General features: G+C 50.9%; 1 protein-coding gene across 1 annotated transcript in view; it reads left to right on the forward strand.

The window, feature by feature from the left end:
• Positions 1-19,753, forward strand: part of LOC119963788 (disintegrin and metalloproteinase domain-containing protein 12-like) — a 62,402-nt gene that overhangs the window by 26,255 nt on the left and 16,394 nt on the right. The window contains exons 3-4 of the mRNA XM_038793075.1: positions 6,144-6,283; positions 13,704-13,881. Of these exons, the coding sequence (XP_038649003.1) occupies positions 6,144-6,283; positions 13,704-13,881 (318 nt within the window). The remainder of the gene's footprint in view (positions 1-6,143; positions 6,284-13,703; positions 13,882-19,753) is intronic.

A 19,753-nucleotide genomic window follows, 5' to 3' on the forward strand; every position in this document is an offset into this window, starting at 1 on the left:
CCTGGGTTCAATTCCTGTACTGGCCTCCCCGAACAGGTGCCGGAATGTGGCGACTAGGGGCTTTTCACAGTAACTTCACTGAAGCCGACTTGTGACAATAAGCGATTATTATTATTGTCTGTGGTGGAAGGCGGAGCCTCTGACCTTCTCCAATGGCCTCAGTATTTATATGGCTAGTCCAGTTCAGTGTTAGCTTAGTTGGTGCCCCAGTGCTAAGAATACAGATGGTCCACATGATAGAACCACATTGTCAACAATGGACATTGACCATGATGGGCATTGACCATAGACAGTGAGGCCTTGAACATCCCTGAAAGGAAAAGACACATTCACATCTGGTGAGTTAGAATTGTCACAAAAATGTCCATTTATATCACCCAGTTATTGCTGAGAAACGCCCCATCCCTTGAACAGAAGCATCATGGGAATGGTACAATGAACTAAAAGTTGATAAACAAGGAAGACTCCCCCCAAAGTGGGCTTGCATATTAAATGACTGAGACGTCAGCAATGAAACCTCATTGAATCCCTACGGTGCAGAAGGAGGCCATTCAGCCCACCATGTCTGCACCAATCCTCTGAAAGAGCATCCGACTGAAACCACACCCTGCCCGATCCCCGTAACCTTACCTACAAATAGGCTGACATTAAGACTGCAATGAGGTTACTGTGAAAATCCCCTAGTCACCACATTCCGGCGCCTGTTCGGGTACACAGAGGGAGAATTCAGAATGCCCAATTCACCTAACAGCACATCTTTCACCACTTGTGGGAGGAAACCGGAGCACCCGGAGGAAACCCACGCAGACACGGGGAGAACATGCAGACTCCGCACAGTCAGTGACCCAAGCCAGGAATCGAACCTGGGACCCTGGCGCTGTGAGGCAGCAGTGCTACCCACTGTGCTACCGAGCCCTTCTCGCAATTTGGTGCGATAGATTGACCAAAATAAACAAACACAGAGAAGCAGACACTGGAAATCAGAAATATAAACAGCAATGCTTCAAAACCTCAGCAGGCCTGGCAGTGAATGGATTCCAAAGCAGATTAACGGGTTGGATATAATATAATTCGACTCCAGAAATGAAGAGAGGTCGAAACGCGATGGATTTGAAACAGTGGAAGATCCGGGGGAGTGGCAAGTGGAACAAAATAGGTCAGGGATAGGCTGGAGTCTGGAGCTTAAATGGCACAGTTGTCATGGAACATAAGGCAAAGGGAGTTTTTATTTTATTAATTTACAGGATGTGGGCGTCGCTGGTTAGGCCAGCATTTATTGCCCATCCCGAGTTACCCTTCAGAAGGTGGTGGGTGAGCTGCCTTCTTGAACCGCTGCAGTCCTTGAGGTGTAGGTACACCCACTGTGCTGTTAGGGAGGGATTTTCAGGATGTTGCCCCAGCGACAGTGAAGGAACGGCCGATATATTTCCAAGTCAGGCTGGTGAGTGACTTGGAGGGGAACCTCCAGGTGGTGGGGTTCCCAGGTATCTGCTGCTCTTGCCCTTCTAGACGGTAGAGGTTGTGGGTTTGGAAGGTGCTGTTGAAGGAACCTTGGTGAGTTACTGCAGTGCATCTTATAGATGGGACACACGGCTGTCACTGCGTCGGTGGTGGAGGGTTTGAGTGTCTGTGGAAGGGGGAGCAATCAAGCGGGGCTGCTTTGTCCTGGATGGTGTTGAGCTTCTTGAGTGTTGTTGGAGCTGCTCTCATCCAGGCAAATGGGGAATATTCCATCTCACTCCTGACTTGTGCCTTGTAGATGGTGGACAGGCTTTGGGAGGGTCAGGAGGTGAGTTACTCACTGTGGGATTCCTAGTCTTTGACCTGCCCTGGTAGCCACAGTATTAATGTGGCTGGGTCCAGTTCAGTTTCTGATCAATGGTAACCCCCAGGATGTTGATTGTGGGGATTCAGCGATGGTAATGCCATTGAATGTCAGGTCACTGCTTTACTGTGATGTCACTCTTCAAATGTATCCCCAAAGACCCTGTGGCCGATGTTTAATCAGCAAAGCAGCTCCGCCCACTCCAACAGCTGGATTCCCACAGCTCCTCCCACTCCAACAGCTGGATTCCCACAGCTCCGCCCACTCCAACAGCTGGATTCACAGAGCTCCTCCCACTCCAACAGCTGGATTCCCACAGCTCCGCCCACTCCAACAGCTGGATTCCCACAGCTCCTCCCACTCCAACAGCTGGATTCCCACAGCTCCGCCCACTCCAACAGCTGGATTCACAGAGCTCCTCCCACTCCAACAGCTGGATTCCCGCAGCTCCGCCCACCCCAACAGCTGGATTCCCGCAGCTCCGCCCACTCCAACAGCTGGATTCACAGAGCTCCGCCCACTCCAACAGATGGATTCCCACAGCTCCGCCCACTCCAACAGCTGGATTCCCACAGCTCCTCCCACTCCAACAGCTGGATTCCCACAGCTCCTCCCACTCCAACAGCTGGATTCCCACAGCTCCTCCCACTCCAACAGCTGGATTCCCGCAGCTCCGCCCACTCCAACAGCTGGATTCCCGCAGCTCCGCCCACTCCAACAGCTGGATTCCCACAGCTCCGCCCACTCCAACAGCTGGATTCCCACAGCTCCGCCCACTCCAACAGCTGGATTCCCACAGCTCCACCCACTCCAACAGCTGGATTCCCACAGCTCCTCCCACTCCAACAGCTGGATTCCCACAGCTCCTCCCACTCCAACAGCTGGATTCCCACAGCTCCGCCCACTCCAACAGCTGGATTCCCGCAGCTCCGCCCACTCCAACAGCTGGATTCCTGCAGCTCCGCCCACTCCAACAGCTGGATTCCCACAGCTCCGCCCACTCCAACAGCGGGATTCCCACAGCTCCGCCCACTCCAACAGCTGGATTCCCACAGCTCCGCCCACTCCAACAGCTGGATTCCCACAGCTCCGCACAATCCAACAGCAGGATTCCCGCAGCTCCGCCCACTCCAACAGCTGGATTCCTGCAGCTCCGCCCACTCCAACAGCTGGATTCCCACAGCTCCGCCCACTCCAACAGCTGGATTCCCACAGCTCCGCCCACTCCAACAGCTGGATTCCCGCAGCTCCGCCCACTCCAACAGCTGGATTCCCACAGCTCCGCCCACTCCAACAGCTGGATTCCCACAGCTCCTCCCACTCCAACAGCTGGATTCCCGCAGCTCCGCCCACTCCAACAGCTGGATTCCCACAGCTCCGCCCACTCCAACAGCTGGATTCCCATAGCTCCTCCCACTCCAACAGCTGGATTCCCATAGCTCCTCCCACTCCAACAGCTGGATTCCCGCAGCTCCGCCCACTCCAACAGCTGGATTCCCACAGCTCCGCCCACTCCAACAGCTGGATTCCCACAGCTCCTCCCACCCCAACAGCTGGATTCCCACAGCTCCTCCCACCCCAACAGCTGGATTCACAGAGCTCCTCCCACTCCAACAGCTGGATTCCCACAGCTCCGCCCACTCCAACAGCTGGATTCCCACAGCTCCGCCCACTCCAACAGCTGGATTCCCACAGCTCCGCCCACCCCAACAGCTGGATTCCCACAGCTCCGCCCACTCCAACAGCTGGATTCCCACAGCTCCGCCCACTCCAACAGCTGGATTCCCGCAGCTCCGCCCACTCCAACAGCTGGATTCCTGCAGCTCCGCCCACTCCAACAGCTGGATTCCCACAGCTCCGCCCACTCCAACAGCGGGATTCCCACAGCTCCGCCCACTCCAACAGCTGGATTCCCACAGCTCCGCCCACTCCAACAGCTGGATTCCCACAGCTCCGCACAATCCAACAGCAGGATTCCCGCAGCTCCGCCCACTCCAACAGCTGGATTCCTGCAGCTCCGCCCACTCCAACAGCGGGATTCCCACAGCTCCGCCCACTCCAACAGCTGGATTCCCACAGCTCCTCCCACTCCAACAGCTGGATTCCCGCAGCTCCGCCCCACTCCAACAGCTGGATTCCCACAGCTCCGCCCACTCCAACAGCTGGATTCCCATAGCTCCTCCCACTCCAACAGCTGGATTCCCATAGCTCCTCCCACTCCAACAGCTGGATTCCCGCAGCTCCGCCCACTCCAACAGCTGGATTCCCACAGCTCCGCCCACTCCAACAGCTGGATTCCCACAGCTCCTCCCACCCCAACAGCTGGATTCCCACAGCTCCTCCCACCCCAACAGCTGGATTCACAGAGCTCCTCCCACTCCAACAGCTGGATTCCCACAGCTCCGCCCACTCCAACAGCTGGATTCCCACAGCTCCGCCCACTCCAACAGCTGGATTCCCACAGCTCCGCCCACCCCAACAGCTGGATTCCCACAGCTCCGCCCACTCCAACAGCTGGATTACCGCAGCTCCGCCCACTCCAACAGCTGGATTCCCACAGCTCCTCCCACTCCAACAGCTGGATTCCCACAGCTCCGCCCACTCCAACAGCTGGATTCCCACAGCTCCGCCCACTCCAACAGCTGGATTCCCGCAGCTCCGCCCACTCCAACAGCTGGATTCCCACAGCTCCGCCCACTCCAACAGCTGGATTCCCACAGCTCCTCCCACCCCAACAGCTGGATTCCCACAGCTCCGCCCATTCCAACAGCTGGATTCCCACAGCTCCGCCCATTCCAACAGCTGGATTCCCGCAGCTCCGCCCACTCCAACAGCGGGATTCCCACAGCTCCGCCCACTCCAACAGCAGGATTCCCACAGCTCCTCCCACTCCAACAGCTGGATTCCCACAGCTCCGCCCACTCCAACAGCTGGATTCCCACAGCTCCGCCCACTCCAACAGCTGGATTCCCACAGCTCCTCCCACTCCAACAGCTGGATTCCCACAGCTCCGCCCATTCCAACAGCTGGATTCCCGCAGCTCCTCCCACCCCAACAGCTGGATTCCCACAGCTCCGCCCACTCCAACAGCTGGATTCCCGCAGCTCCTCCCACTCCAACAGCTGGATTCCCACAGCTCCTCCCACTCCAACAGCTGGATTCCTGCTGAATATTTCATAGAATGTACAGTGCAGATGGAGGCCATTCAGCCCATCGAGCCTGCAGCGGCTCTTGGAAAGGGGACCCTACCCAAGCCCACACCTCCACCCTATCCCCATAACCCAGTAACCCCACCCAACAGGAAGGGCAATTTTGGACACTAAGGGCAGTTTTACATGGCCAATCCACCTAACCTGCACATCTTTCTGTTTCCTTGCAGTAGATTTCTACTATAAATGTAAATGCTAAATACAGTACTCTCCGATCTCTGGCTTAGATACCCCTCTAAATTATGATTAAGTAATAAATTAATTATTTTAATTCGTTTGACAATGTCTAATTTTTAAATTTAGTGCAGATCCCCTATCAGCCAATCAGGTGACAGCTTTCCTGTGACGCCACCTTTGCAAATATCCCACAGTGCGGCCATACATCAGCTCATTAATATCCCACAGTGCGGCCATACATCAGCTCATTAATATCCCACAGTGCGGCCATACATCAGCTCATTAATATCCCACAGTGCGGCCATACATCAGCTCATTAATATCCCACAGTGCGGCCATACATCAGCTCATTAATATCCCACAGTGCGGCCATACATCAGCTCATTAATATCCCACAGTGCAGCCATACATCAGCTCATTAATATTCAAATCTTGTGGTCAATGATTGGAATTTCCCTTTGGACCCTCCCAGGCGTTTGGTTTCCTTTGCCCCAGTTTTTATCTTGCCATCTTGTGGTTGGACTGGCTGGTCTGTGGGCAGGGGGGTGGGGGGGGGGGGGTGCGTTGTGCGCGGTGGGGGGGGGAAGGGGGTGGGGGGGAAGCGGTGTGTGGGGGGAGGGATGTGGTGGGAGGCGGTGGGGTGGGGGGGGGGGGGTGCGGGGGGCCTATCTGCCCAATCCTGGAGGCCAGATTCCACACACACAATACACACAGACCTGAGTGGGTAAGAGGGAATTTTTAAACAATGAATCTTGTGGGATGTGGATCGGACAGCATTTCTTGGGCAGCACTGTGTGTCAGAAAGGGCTGAATGACTGAGTACAAGGCAGTGCGGAGGTTTTGTGTTAACCTGTCCCTGCAACTCCTTATTTTCAGTGTAAGAGGGTGATATTGAAATGCATTGACAGGATTTTCCTACTCTTCACTCTTAGGACATTCGATCGAGCTATTTGGGGCTTGCTGCGGTTCTGGCCCACGAGATTGGACACAATCTGGGAATGTCGCACGATACTGCCTCACGGAATTGTAACTGTCCAACCCCAGCTGGCTGTATCATGGAAGAAGCAATCGGGTGAGAATCACATTGTTGGTGGCTGAAATTCCCACTGCAAAGACTAACAGGCTTCCATCTTGCAGAGTTAGCGGGATGATTTGTATTTCTGAAGGAACCTATTCTGTGAGTGGAATCGTGTTTTGTGTATTATGGAATGAATGCAATTTTGATGCTTCAAACTGCAGAAAAAGATCGGCAAACATCTCCAATCTCAGTAACGTGGGGCCCAGAACGAGTGCAAAACGTAAGGTCAAAATGGGAGAAGGTAATGACTGGGAATGGTCTGCAGCTGCTCGAGCATTTCACGGAGATGAGAGAAAACAACCATGTTTATAGTGCCAGCCTTTTCTTCCAAATAATGTTGAAGAATTCACAAATGTCCTCACCAAAAAGTGGAGAGAGGCAGCATTTGGCCGAAGATGACATCAACAAACCCTCACAAAAGTGGAGTCAGTGGGGAACAGGAGATCTCCACCCCTGGCACAAAGGGAGAGGATAGTTATTAGAGGTTCATTAATGAACTCACTGCAGGAGTTCCTCAGCGTGGTGTTTGCCCCGTGACATTCAATGGCATTGTCATTGCTGAATCCCCCCCACATCGATATCCGGGAAGGTTACCATTGACCAGACACTGAACGGGGTGAGCTACATCGGTCCAACGCTGGGAAACCTGTCCCGGATGGGCAATCAATCTGGCCAAGAAAGCGACATACACATCCCATGAATAAATTTTAAAAGACAACTACTAAACCTATTACAATTTGACGTGAGACCACCTCTCCTTTGCTACAATCTCAGATGATAGTCTTCTTTACTCATCTACTGGGTCTGTCTCCATGTTCCCTCTATCCCAGATCATTCCAGTGCATTGTGAGTGATGGTAGGAGTTTTCGGATAATGTCACGACAGTGAAGACTGTGAAACTAAATATTCCTCTAGCCAAGCAGTTCCAGTGCAACTCAGTACAACACAATACAGCACAGGAACAGGCCCTCCCAGTAAAAGTGTTTGACTCCCAATGTTTAATATTTCCCAGACACCACTCTCCACAACAAGAACGATAAATCCAACATGTCTAATTATTTCCCTCCCAATCATCCAGCCATAGACTCCTCCTCATTCTGGTAGAAAGCCCCAAGAATGACCATGGATACCATTGGATTGGTCCATGATGACTACACTTGATAAAATACTGCAGGTTTCCATTGTTTTCTGCAGAATATCTGCCCAGGAAACTCCCACTCATTCCGCCTGCCATCAGGCACATTGGAAGGATTTGAACTCTGATAGTCAGCCTGTTACATTATAAATACACCTTCTACAGCCGTCAAATCCTGAAGTGGGACTTGAACCCAGAGCTGCTGGAGCTGTAAAATGTGTTCAAGGTTCGGCAGCATGACACCACTAGAAGTGGACTGTGTCATGTGATCCCTTTCATTTCACTATTGTTTGTGAGCAGCACACATGTCAGCTCTGCCATCCTGCAGATTTCCACCTTTATATATGTCCCAGATATCAAATCTAAATAAGTCAACCCACATCTGGAAGAAGGAACTGAAGGCACTGTCTCTAAGTTTTCAGATGATGCAAAGATCTGTAGAGGGACAGGTCGTATTGAGGAAGCAAGGGGGCTGCAGAAGGATGAGGACAGGCTCGGAGAGCGGGCAATGAAGTAGCAGATGGAATACAATGTGGAAAAGTGTGAGGTTAGGCACTTTGGAAGAAGGAATTTAGACAAAGTGTTTTCTAAATGGGGAAATGCTTCGGAAATCAGAAGCACAAAGGGACTTGGGAGTCCTTGTTCACGATTCTCTTAAGGTTAACGTGAAGGTTCAGTCGGCAGTTAGGAAGGCAAATGCAATGTTAGCATTCATGTCGAGAGGGTTAGAATACAAGACCAGGGATGTACTTCTGAGGCTGTATCAGGCTCTGGTCAGACCCCATTTGGAGTATTGTGAACAGTTTTGGGCCCCGTATCTAAGGAAGGATGTGCTGGCCTTGGAAAGGGTCCAGAGGAGATTCACAAGAATGATGCCTGGAATGAAGAACTTGTCGTATGAGGAATGGTTGAGGACTCTGGGTCTATACTCGATGGAGTTTAGAAGGATGAGGGAGGATCTTATTGAAACTTACAGGATACTGCGAGGCCTGGATAGAGTGGACATGGAGAGGATGTTTCCATTTGTAGGAAAAACTAGATCCAGAGGCACCATCTCAGACTAAAGAGACGATCCTTTAAAACAAAGATGAGGAGGAATTTCTTGAGCCAGAGGGTGATGAATCTGTGGAACTCTTTGCCGCAGAAGGCTGTGGAGGCCAAATCACTGAGTGTCTTTAAGACAGAGATAGATAGGCTCTTGATCAATAAGGGGATCAGGGGTTATGGGGAGGAGGCAGGAGAATGGTGATGAGAAAATATCAGCCATGATTGAACGGTCTAACATGCTTCCCCAATCCCCTGTGAATGACAGGTACTGTTATCTCGTTACAACACAGCATGGCGAATAGCTGTGGTGAAATAGTAGATGCGATTCAACAACCCCTTTGTGCCCGACGTGGACCCAAGGGCAATGGGTGAATCGTGCAAGAGCCCAACTATGCCAGGGTGTAGGGCAACTTCCAGGGTGCTAGGGTGGCAGTGCCATGGTGCCTGGGTGCCAGTGAGACAATGCCACTGTTCATGGAGACAGGTGGGAGTGGGGTGCCTTGTCCATGGGAGGGGGTTTGTGGGGGTTGCCAGGGGTGATGGAAGGTTGGGGGTGAGGGGGTAGCCAGAAAGCAGGATGGGGGCTGAAAGTGGTGGGGGGGTGGGGGGGGGGGGGGGGGGGGGGGGGGGGGGGGGGGGGAGAGAAATTGGGGCTGTTCATCAAAATGGCAGTACGGTGGCGCAGTGGGTTAGCGCTGCTGCCTCACGGCGCTGAGGTCCCAGGTTCGATCCCGGCTCTGGGTCACTGTCCGTGTGGAGTTTGCACATTCTCCCCGTGTCTGCGTGGGTTTCACCCCCACAACCCAAAGCTGTGCAGGGTTGGTGGATTGGCTACGCTAAATTGTCCCTTATTTGAAAAAAATTAATCTAAATTTAAAAGAAAAAGACTCTGTGGGAGCCGCTGTTTGTGCTGGCAAGATCAGCTCAGCAGCAGCAACTCTCACAGAGCAGCCTGAGAGGGAAAAGCGATAGCTTCGAGGTTCAGGTGTGTGAACCAGACAAGCAAGTCATAAAAATTCACCTTCCAATTGGGAATGAATGTGTACAGTATCAGGTTAAACTTCCATTTCTATCGACTAGAGTTCAAAGAATTTGTGGATAGCACAATTGCTTCACAGCTCCAGGGTCCCAGGTTCGATTCCCTGCTGGGTCACTGTCTGTGCGGAGTCTACACATCCTCCCCGTGTGTGCATGGGTTTCCTCCGGGTGCTCCGGTTTCCTCCCACAGTCCAAAGATGTGCAGGTTAGGTGGATTGGCCATGCTAAATTATTCTTAGTGTCCAAAATTGCCCTTAGTGTTGGGTGGGGTTACTGGATTATGGGGATAGGGTGGAGGTGTTGACCTTGGGTAGGGTGCTCTTTCCAAGAGCCGGTGCAGACTCGATGGGCCGAATGGCCTCCTTCTGCACTGTAAATTCTATGATAATCTATGAATTTCTGCAACAGTCTCTCAGGAGATGCAGAGAAACAGGTACAGACTCTGATGTGACATCACAGGGCTGGCATCTGACATCTGTGTCATTGGTGATTCCATCCACTCCGCCCAGTTCCACTAAAGCATTCCAGAAAGATCTGCCAAACAAGCCCAAATCATACAGCATTGGAGAGTCACTGAAGGGTGGAGGCAATCCTCAAAGGTCAATAGGCCAGTGACTAGACCAGTGCTTTGGGGAGTCGGTGATGTCGAGATATTGTCAATGTGCTAGTAATCCAGAGGGCCAGAGGAACGGTCTGGGGAACTGGGTCTGAAACTTCAAATCAATACAAATCTGGAATTAAAGTCTAACGATGACTATAAATCCATTGTCGATTGTCGTAAAAACCCATCTGGTTCACTAATGTCCTTTAGGGAAGGAAATCTGCCGTCCTTACCCGGTCTGGCCTACATTTGACTCCAGACCCACAGCAATGTGGGTGACTCTGAAATGGTCGAGCAAACCACTCAGTTCAAATTCAGGGTGTGATGTCTACATCCAATAAATTAACAGAAATTCTGGAAGAATTCACAAAGCAGCCAAACTTACCATGACATAGGGAAGGTGAGACCAGTGGTTAGCACTGTTGCTTCACAGCTCCAGGGCCCCAAGTTCGATTCCCAGCTTGGGCCACTGTCTGTGCGGAAACTGCACGTTCTCCCCGTGTGTGCGTGGGTTTCCTCCGGGTGCTCCGGTTTCCTCCCACAGTACAAAGATGTGCAGGCTAGGTGTATTGGCCATGATAAATTGCCCTTCATGTCTAAAAAGGTTACAGGGATGGGTTGGTTTAAGGAAGGTGCTTTTTCCAAGGGACGGTGTAGACTCGATGGGCTAAATGCCCTCTGCACTGTAAATTCTAGGATTCTATGTTTCTATGATGCACAGTTTGTGTGGATTGGCCATGCTAAATTGCCCCTTAACTGGAAAAAAAATAATTGACAACTTAGTTATAAAAAAAACCTACAATAGTCTCATTAACACAAAGTCCCTTTTAAGCACACAAGATGATGTTGGTCAAACACACACACACGCACACACTCCGCTCTGAACCCAAATTAGTGTCCCTGGATTTCTCCAGATGATGATCACATGACAGTTTTCAAACTCAACTCCCAAAAACATACTTTAAATTCTTCTCTTATAATAATGCTTTGTCTTAGTGGTTTACATTCCGAAATCCAGACCAGGATGTACAAATCAGTCTTTTAAATAAAGCTTCCACTCCACCTTTAACAATGAATCCAGTCCAGAATTTACACTGTCCGCTCGAGGATTTGTTTTGTCTTAAAGGCTTTTCTGCAAACTCTGAGATCCAGCCACCAATTTCCACAATTATTTCAAATAATATTTTCCAAACTCCAATAATTTCTCACAAACCATGTCACTACTGCAAATAGGTTTTTGACTTCTCATGTTCCAACTCTCTTGTGATTTTACTGAACAGTAATCTGTTCTGTTTGAAAGTTTCCTCTTTTCCGTTAACTCCTGATGTCTTGGAAACTTCTCTTCCTTTCTTTAGTTTCCTCAACTAGCTGGACTTTAGATTTCCAGCATCTATTTTCTTAAGCATCACTCCGTAGTATGTCTTTTCTTCTAGCAAGGCTGAGAGAGGTGTTTGCTCTTTGGACTTCTAAAATGTTCTCTCACATTATCTGTCTCCAATTGCAGTGAAATTCAGCTAAACTCAAACTTAAAAGCTTCTCTACCTTACAAGGCTCCAGTTGCTAAGCAACCATTGCTGGTTTATTTGTACTTCATGGTGTAGCCCTTTCTAAACACAATAGAAACAGAATTGGAATTGAACAAACCCCCAAACATATAAGCATCTTCGTACAGCACAAATCTAAATATAGGTTTTAACCTTCCAGGCACAGAAATATTAAATTAAATCCATTTAAAACCATGCCTCATTTTTAATGCTTACCAGTAAGAATATAAATCCCTTGAAATGACCTTTATTTTTCTAACAATAGTCACATTGGATCCACTTAGCAGATTACTTCATCCAGTGGAAACAGATGGTATATTCTTGGATCTACACGTTGACTTTATTGACATTGCGTTTGATGATGTTCTCCAAATCGATGTGGTACATTTTGTTCAAGGCAAATGTCAGCGACTGCAGGAAGAAACAGTGAAGGATTCCACAGAAACCATGGAAAACCCTCATTGAAGGATGGCCTGATTCAATTCAGCATGTCCGCAGACACAAGCGAGACATCTCTTGGGGAGTCATTGTTAGAGGCTGGCAGGTGATCATACTGGAATCTTTCCCACCTGATATTCTTCAACAAATTCATCACTCACCCATGGATACAGGCCAGATGAAACTCACAAGGGAGATAGTCTATTGGCCGGTTCCAACAATAACATTGAAGCTGTTGTCAGGAATTGTGAAGCATGGGGTAGGTGGTGGCGTAGTGATATTGTTACTGGACTAGAAATCCAGGGACACAGGGTAATGGTCTGGGAACCCGGAATCCAATCCCAGCAGAGCGGAGAATCGGTGCCATTGGCGCCAGCGTAGATGCGCGGCGCAGGTCGGGGGCTGCTCTACGCGGCCAGCCCGACGATTCTCGGCCTGGGATGGCCAAGCGGCTGTCGTTAAAACGGCGAGTTCCACCGGCGCCGTCCACACCTGCTCTCAGCCGGCAGAAACTCGCCATGGAAGGGTCAGGGGGTCGGTCTGTGGGGTGGAGGGGGGGTCCGACGCCGGGGGGGGGGGGTCCTCCAATGTGACCTGGCCCGCGATGGTGGCCCACTGATTGGCGGCCCAGCCTCTCTGGCTGGCGGCCTCCTTTCTTCCGCTCCGGCCCCTGTAGTCCAGCGCTGCGTTGCGTCGGGGCCAGTGGGTTGAAGGGAGACACTGCGCATGCACGGATCCCGCGGCAGCCACTTCACGCCAGGATCAGCAGCTGGAGCAGCATGAACCGCTCCAGTGCCGTGCTGGCCCCCTGTAGGGGCCAGAATTGCTGATCCCGAGGCCGTGTTAACACCATCAAGAAACGTGACGGCGTTTCCGACAGTGTCAACACTTAGCCTCAGGATCACAGAATCCCGCCGCAGGAGCCCGGCACATAAACTGATGTCATGTTCCCTGTACGTCCGTGATTTTGGTGTGAAATCTCGGAGGAGGGATTCCTCCATTTTCTAGCTGCAAGCAAGGCAATAGGACTGTGAAGAACTGAAGATGGATCATTTTAAACAAGGAAAACCTGAGGTAAACGTTCTCCAACGCGGGCTTCAGGACGCGTGACAACGCAGAATCACCGAGCTGAGCAGAAACTTATAGCCAAGTTCCGCACACATGAGTGCGGCCTCAACCGGGACCTGGGATTCATGTTGCATTACATTCACCCCCCCCCCACCATCTGGCCTGTCCTTGCAAAATCCTACCAACTGTCCTGGCTTAAGACAATTCACACCTCTTTAACCTGGGGTTACCCCTCTCTCTGCATCTGTAAAGATTTAATTACCTGCAAATGCTCGCATTCCAAGCATTGTCTGGCATCTTTGACTTTGTCTATATAAATGTTTCTGGAACATACCTCTTCATTCACCTGAGGAAGGAGCAGTGCTCCGAAAGCTGGTGTTTGAAACAAACCTGTTGGACTTTAACCTGGTGTTGTAAGACTTCTTACTGAGCTTGTCCTTTGAGACAGTGGCAATCACAGAGTTGGAGCTGCTCTTGGAGAAGAATAGGTGGGATTTTTTCCTTCTCTTGGTGTTTCTTCATGTCTTTTTGTCCTTTCTTCAGCTTTTCCTTGCCATCAATCTTCAGCAGCTGCAGCAAACAGGATTTAGAGAGAAGTATGCTGACTGGACGAGGAATCTGTCTCTACAATCTGCCAAATCTGGACAATCTGGTCGGGGGCCCCGTTTGTGGCAACATGTACGTGGAGAAAGGCGAGGAATGTGACTGCGGCATACCTGCGGTAAGGAGTCTGAAAGCGAGTGGGCTAAGGTGCTAGACTCGAGGAGTGTGTTTCCTTGCCTTGTTTAAGGTGATTTCTGCTCCCTTCCTCGCCTTTGATATATCAGCTGGCAGAGCAGGGGACTATAGATGATGAAAGCTGACACCTCAGGTCGCCTCTTCAATTCCAACTCGAATGAAGCCTTACCTTCCTTTTTAGGGTGACACGCTAGTGCAATGGTTAGCACTGTTGCCTCACAGTGCTCGGGCCCCAGGTTCGATTCCCCGCTGGGTCACTGTCTGTGCGGAGTCTGCATGTTCTCCCCGTGTCTGCGTGGGTTTCCTCCGGGTGCTCCGGTTTCCTCCCACAAGTCCCGAAAGATGTGCTGTTAGATGAATTGGACATTCTGAATTCTCCCTCTCTGTACCCGAACAGGCGCCGGAATGTGCGACTAGGGGCTTTTCACAGTCACTCCATTGCAGTGTTAATTTGTGACACTAATAAAGATTATTATTATTAAATGTATTTATATCAAGTGGGACTGCAGAATTCTGAAAAACAGAGGGACCTGGATTTCCTGGTCCACAATTCACAGCACAGCAGGTAATTAGGAAGGCAAATGGAATTTGGCCATTTATTCCAAGGGGAATGGAATATAAAGGTAGACAAATCTTGCTGCAACTGGACAGCTGTTGCTGGGCAAAATTCATTCCTTGACTAATCCATTGTCCACCAGACAACCAATCAAATAAAATCCCTCAGATTTCTTGGGTTCCAGAAAGTCAGAGTTCTTCTGTTCAAAGATGAAATCTCCAATATCACAGTGGATTAACCTGGACAGAGAGGAGGTTCTGAGTGCTCTGGCAGGATTAACAGTAGACATATCTCCAGGGTCGGATGGAATGTATCCCAGGCTGCTGAGTGAGGCAAGGGATGAAATAGTAGGGGAGCTGGCAATAATTTTCAATTGCTCTCTGGCCACAGGAGAGGTGCCGGAGGACTGGAGGATAGCCAATGTGGGTCCATTATTCAAGGTGAGAGGAAGAATGTGCGCTGGTACAGATGTTAGGATTTGGATTGGATTGGATTTGTTTATTGTCACGTGTACCGAGGTACAGTGCAAAGTATTTTTCTGCAAGCAGCTCAACAGATCATTCAGTACATGGGAAGAAAAGGGAAGAAAAGAAAATACATAATAGGGCAACACAAGGTATACAATGTAACTACATAACACCGACATCGGATGAAGCATACACGGTATAGTGTTAATGAGGTCAGTCAATAAGAGGGTCGTTTAGGAGTCTGGTGACGGTGGGGAAGAAGCTGTTTTGAGTCCGTTTGTGCGTGTTCTAGAATTTCTGAACCTCCTGCCCGATGGAAGAAGTTGGAAGAGTGAGTAAGCCGGGTGGGAGGGATCTTTGATTATCCAGCCTGCTTCCCCCAGGCAGCGGGAGGTGTAGATGGAGTCAATGGATGGGAGGCAGGTTCGTGTGATGGACTGAGCTGTGTTCACAATTCTCTGAAGTTCCTTGCGGTCCTGATCCGAGCAGTTGCCATACCAGGCTGTGATGCAGCCCAATAGGATGCTTTCTATGGTGCATCTGTAAAAGTTGGTCAGGGTTAATGGGGACATGCCGAATTTCCTTAGTTTTCTGAGGAAGTATAGGCGCTGTTGTGCTTTCTTGGTGGTAGCATCAATGTAGGTGGGCTAGCTGGATAGAATGAGTGTGTGCTGGTACAGATGTTGGGATACAGGATTGGGCCAGCTGTTGGGAATGTGTGCTGGTACAGATGTTGGGATACAGGATTGGGCCAGCTGTTGGGAATGAGTGCTGGTGCAGATGTTGGGATACAGGATTGGGACAGCTGTTGGGAATGAGTGTGTGCTGGTACAGATGTTGGGATACAGGAGTGGGCTAGCTGTTGGGAATGTGTGCTGGTACAGATGTTGGGATACAGGATTGGGCCAGCTGTTGGGAATGAGTGTGTGCTGGTACAGATGTTGGGATACAGGATTGGGCCAGCTGTTGGGAATGAGTGTGTGCTGGTACAGATGTTGGGATACAGGATTGGGCCAGCTGTTGGGAATGAGTGTGTGCTGGTACAGATGTTGGGATACAGGATTGGGCCAGCTGTTGGGAATGTGTGCTGGTACAGATGTTGGGATACAGGATTGGGCCAGCTGTTGGGAATGTGTGCTGGTACAGATGTTGGGATACAGGATTGGGCCAGCTGTTGGGAATGAGTGTGTGCTGGTACAGATGTTGGGATTCAGGATTGGGCCAGCTGTTGGGAATGAGTGTGTGCTGGTACAGATGTTTGGATACAGGATTGGGCCAGCTGTTGGGAATGTGTGTGCGCTGGTACAGATGTTGGGATACAGGATTGGGCCAGCTGATGGGAATGAGTGTGCGCTGGTACAGATGTTGGGATACAGGATTCGGCCAGCTGTTGGGAATGTGTGCTGGTACAGATGTTGGGATACAGGAGTGGGCAAGCTGTTGGGAATGAGTGTGTGCTGGTACAGATGTTGGGATACAGGAATGTGCCAGCTGTTGGGAATGAGTGTGTGCTGGTACAGATGTTGGGATACAGGAGTGGGCTAGCTGTTGGGAATGAATGTGTGCTGGTACAGATGTTGGGATACAGGAGTGGGCAAGCTGTTGGGAATGAGTGTGTGCTGGTACAGATGTTGGGATACAGGATTGGGCCAGCTGTTGGGAATGAGTGTGTGCTGGTACAGATGTTGGGATACAGGATTGGGCCAGCTGTTGGGAATGTGTGCTGGTACAGATGTTGGGATACAGGATTGGGCCAGCTGTTGGGAATGAGTGTGTGCTGGTACAGATGTTGGGATACAGGATTGGGCCAGCTGTTGGGAATGAGTGTGTGCTGGTACAGATGTTGGGATACAGGATTGGGCCAGCTGTTGGGAATGTGTGCTGGTACAGATGTTGGGATACAGGATTGGGCCAGCTGTTGGGAATGTGTGTGCGCTGGTACAGATGTTGGGATACAGGATTGGGCCAGCTGTTGGGAATGTGTGTGCGCTGGTACAGATGTTGGGATACAGGATTGGGCCAGCTGTTGGGAATGTGTGTGCGCTGGTACAGATGTTGGGATACAGGATTGGGCCAGCTGTTGGGAATGTGTGTGCGCTGGTACAGATGTTGGGATACAGGATTGGGCCAGCTGTTGGGAATGAGTGTGTGCTGGTACAGATGTTGGGATACAGGATTGGGCCAGCTGTTGGGAATGTGTGTGTGCTGGTACAGATGTTGGGATACAGGAGTGGGCTAGCTGTTGGGAATGAGTGTGTGCTGGTACAGATGTTGGGATACAGGATTGGGCCAGCTGTTGGGAATGAGTGTGTGCTGGTACAGATGTTGGGATACAGGATTGGGCCAGCTGTTGGGAATGTGTGCTGGTACAGATGTTGGGATACAGGATTGGGCCAGCTGTTGGGAATGTGTGCTGGTACAGGTGTTGGGCTACAGGATTGGGCCAGCTGTTGGGAATGAGTGTGTGCTGGTACAGATGTTGGGATACAGGATTGGGCTAGCTGTTGGGAATGAGTGTGTGCTGGTACAGATGTTGGGATACAGGAGTGGGCCAGCTGTTGGGAATGAGTGTGTGCTGGTACAGATGTTGGGATACAGGATTGGGCCAGCTGTTGGGAATGAGTGTATGCTGGTACAGATGTTGGGATACAGGAGTGGGCTAGCTGTTGGGAATGAATGTGTGCTGGTACAGATGTTGGGATATAGGATTGGGCCAGCTGTTGGGAATGTGTGCTGGTCCAGATGTTGGGATACAGGAGTGGGCTAGCTGTTGGGAATGAGTGTGTGCTGGTACAGATGTTGGGATACAGGAGTGGGCCAGCTGTTGGGAATGTGTGCTGGTACAGATGTTGGGATACAGGATTGGGCCAGCTGTTGGGAATGAGTGTGTGCTGGTACAGATGTTGGGATACAGGATTGGGCCAGCTGTTGGGAATGAGTGTGTGCTGGTACAGATGTTGGGATACAGGAGTGGACCAGCTGTTGGGAATGTGTGCTGGTACAGATGTTGGGATACAGGATTGGGCCAGCTGTTGGGAATGTGTGTGTGCTGGTACAGATGTTGGGATACAGGAGTGGGCCAGCTGTTGGGAATGTGTGTGTGCTGGTACAGATGTTGGGATACAGGAGTGGGCCAGCTGTTGGGAATGAGTGTGTGCTGGTACAGATGTTGGGATACAGGATTGGGCCAGCTGTTGGGAATGTGTGTGTGCTGGTACAGATGTTGGGATACAGGATTGGGCCAGCTGTTGGGAATGTGTGTGTGCTGGTACAGATGTTGGGATACAGGATTGGGCCAGCTGTTGGGAATGTGTGCTGGCACAGATGTTGGGATACAGGATTGGGCCAGCTGTTGGGAATGTGTGCTGGTACAGATGTTGGGATACAGGATTGGGCTAGCTGTTGGGAATGTGTGCTGGTACAGATGTTGGGATATTGGAGTGGGCCAGTTGTTGGGAATGAGTGTGTGCTGGTACAGATGTTGGGATACAGGATTGGGCCAGCTGTTGGGAATGTGTGTGTGCTGGTACAGATGTTGGGATACAGGAGTGGGCCAGCTGTTGGGAATGTGTGTGTGCTGGTACAGATGTTGGGATACAGGAGTGGGCCAGCTGTTGGGAATGTGTGTGTTATGGTACAGATGTTGGGATACAGGAGTGGGCCAGCTGTTGGGAATGTGTGTGTGCTGGTACAGATGTTGGGATACAGGAGTGGGCCAGCTGTTGGGAATGTGTGTGTGCTGGTACAGATGTTGGGATACAGGAGTGGGCCAGCTGTTGGGAATGTGTGTGTGCTGGTACAGATGTTGGGATACATGAGTGGGCCAGCTGTTGGGAATGTGTGTGTGCTGGTACAGATGTTGGGATACAGGATTGGGCCAGCTGTTGGGAATGTGTGCTGGTACAGATGTTGGGAGACAGGATTGGGCCAGCTGTTGGGAATGTGTGCTGGTACAGATGTTGGGATACAGGAGTGGGTCAGCTGTTGGGAATGAGTGTGTGCTGGTACAGATGTTGGGATACAGGATTGGGCCAGCTGTTGGGAATGAGTGTGTGCTGGTACAGATGTTGGGATACAGGAGTGGGCCAGCTGTTGGAAATGTGTGTGTGCTGGTACAGATGTTGGGATACAGGAGTGGGCCAGCTGTTGGGAATGTGTGCTGGTACAGATGGGATACAGGATTGGGCCAGCTGTTGGGAATGAGTGTGTGCTGGTGCAGATGTTGGGATACAGGAGTGGCCCAGCTGTTGGGAATGAGTGTGTGCTGGTACAGATGTTGGGATACAGGATTGGGCCAGCTGTTGGGAATGTGTGCTGGTACAGATGTTGGGATACAGGATTGGGCCAGCTGTTGGGAATGAGTGTGCGCTGGTACAGATGTTGGGATACAGGATTGGGCCAGCTGTTGGGAATGTGTGCTGGTACAGATGTTGGGATACAGGATTGGGCCAGCTGTTGGGAATGTGTGTGTGCTGGCACAGATGTTGGGATACAGGATTGGGCCAGCTGTTGGGAATGTGTGCTGGTACAGATGTTGGGATACAGGATTGGGCCAGCTGTTGGGAATGAGTGTGTGCTGGTACAGATGTTGGGCTACAGGAGTGGACCAGCTGTTGGGAATGTGTGCTGGTACAGATGTTGGGCTACAGGATTGGGCCAGCTGTTGGGAATGAGTGTGTGCTGGTACAGATGTTGGGATACAGGATTGGGCCAGCTGTTGGGAATGAGTGTGTGCTGGTACAGATGTTGGGATACAGGATTGGGCCAGCTGTTGGGAATGAGTGTGTGCTGGTACAGATGTTGGGATACAGGATTGGGCCAGCTGTTGGGAA

This window comes from Scyliorhinus canicula, chromosome 3, assembly GCF_902713615.1.
Source record: "Scyliorhinus canicula chromosome 3, sScyCan1.1, whole genome shotgun sequence".
NCBI classification, from domain to species: Eukaryota; Metazoa; Chordata; class Chondrichthyes; order Carcharhiniformes; family Scyliorhinidae; genus Scyliorhinus; species Scyliorhinus canicula.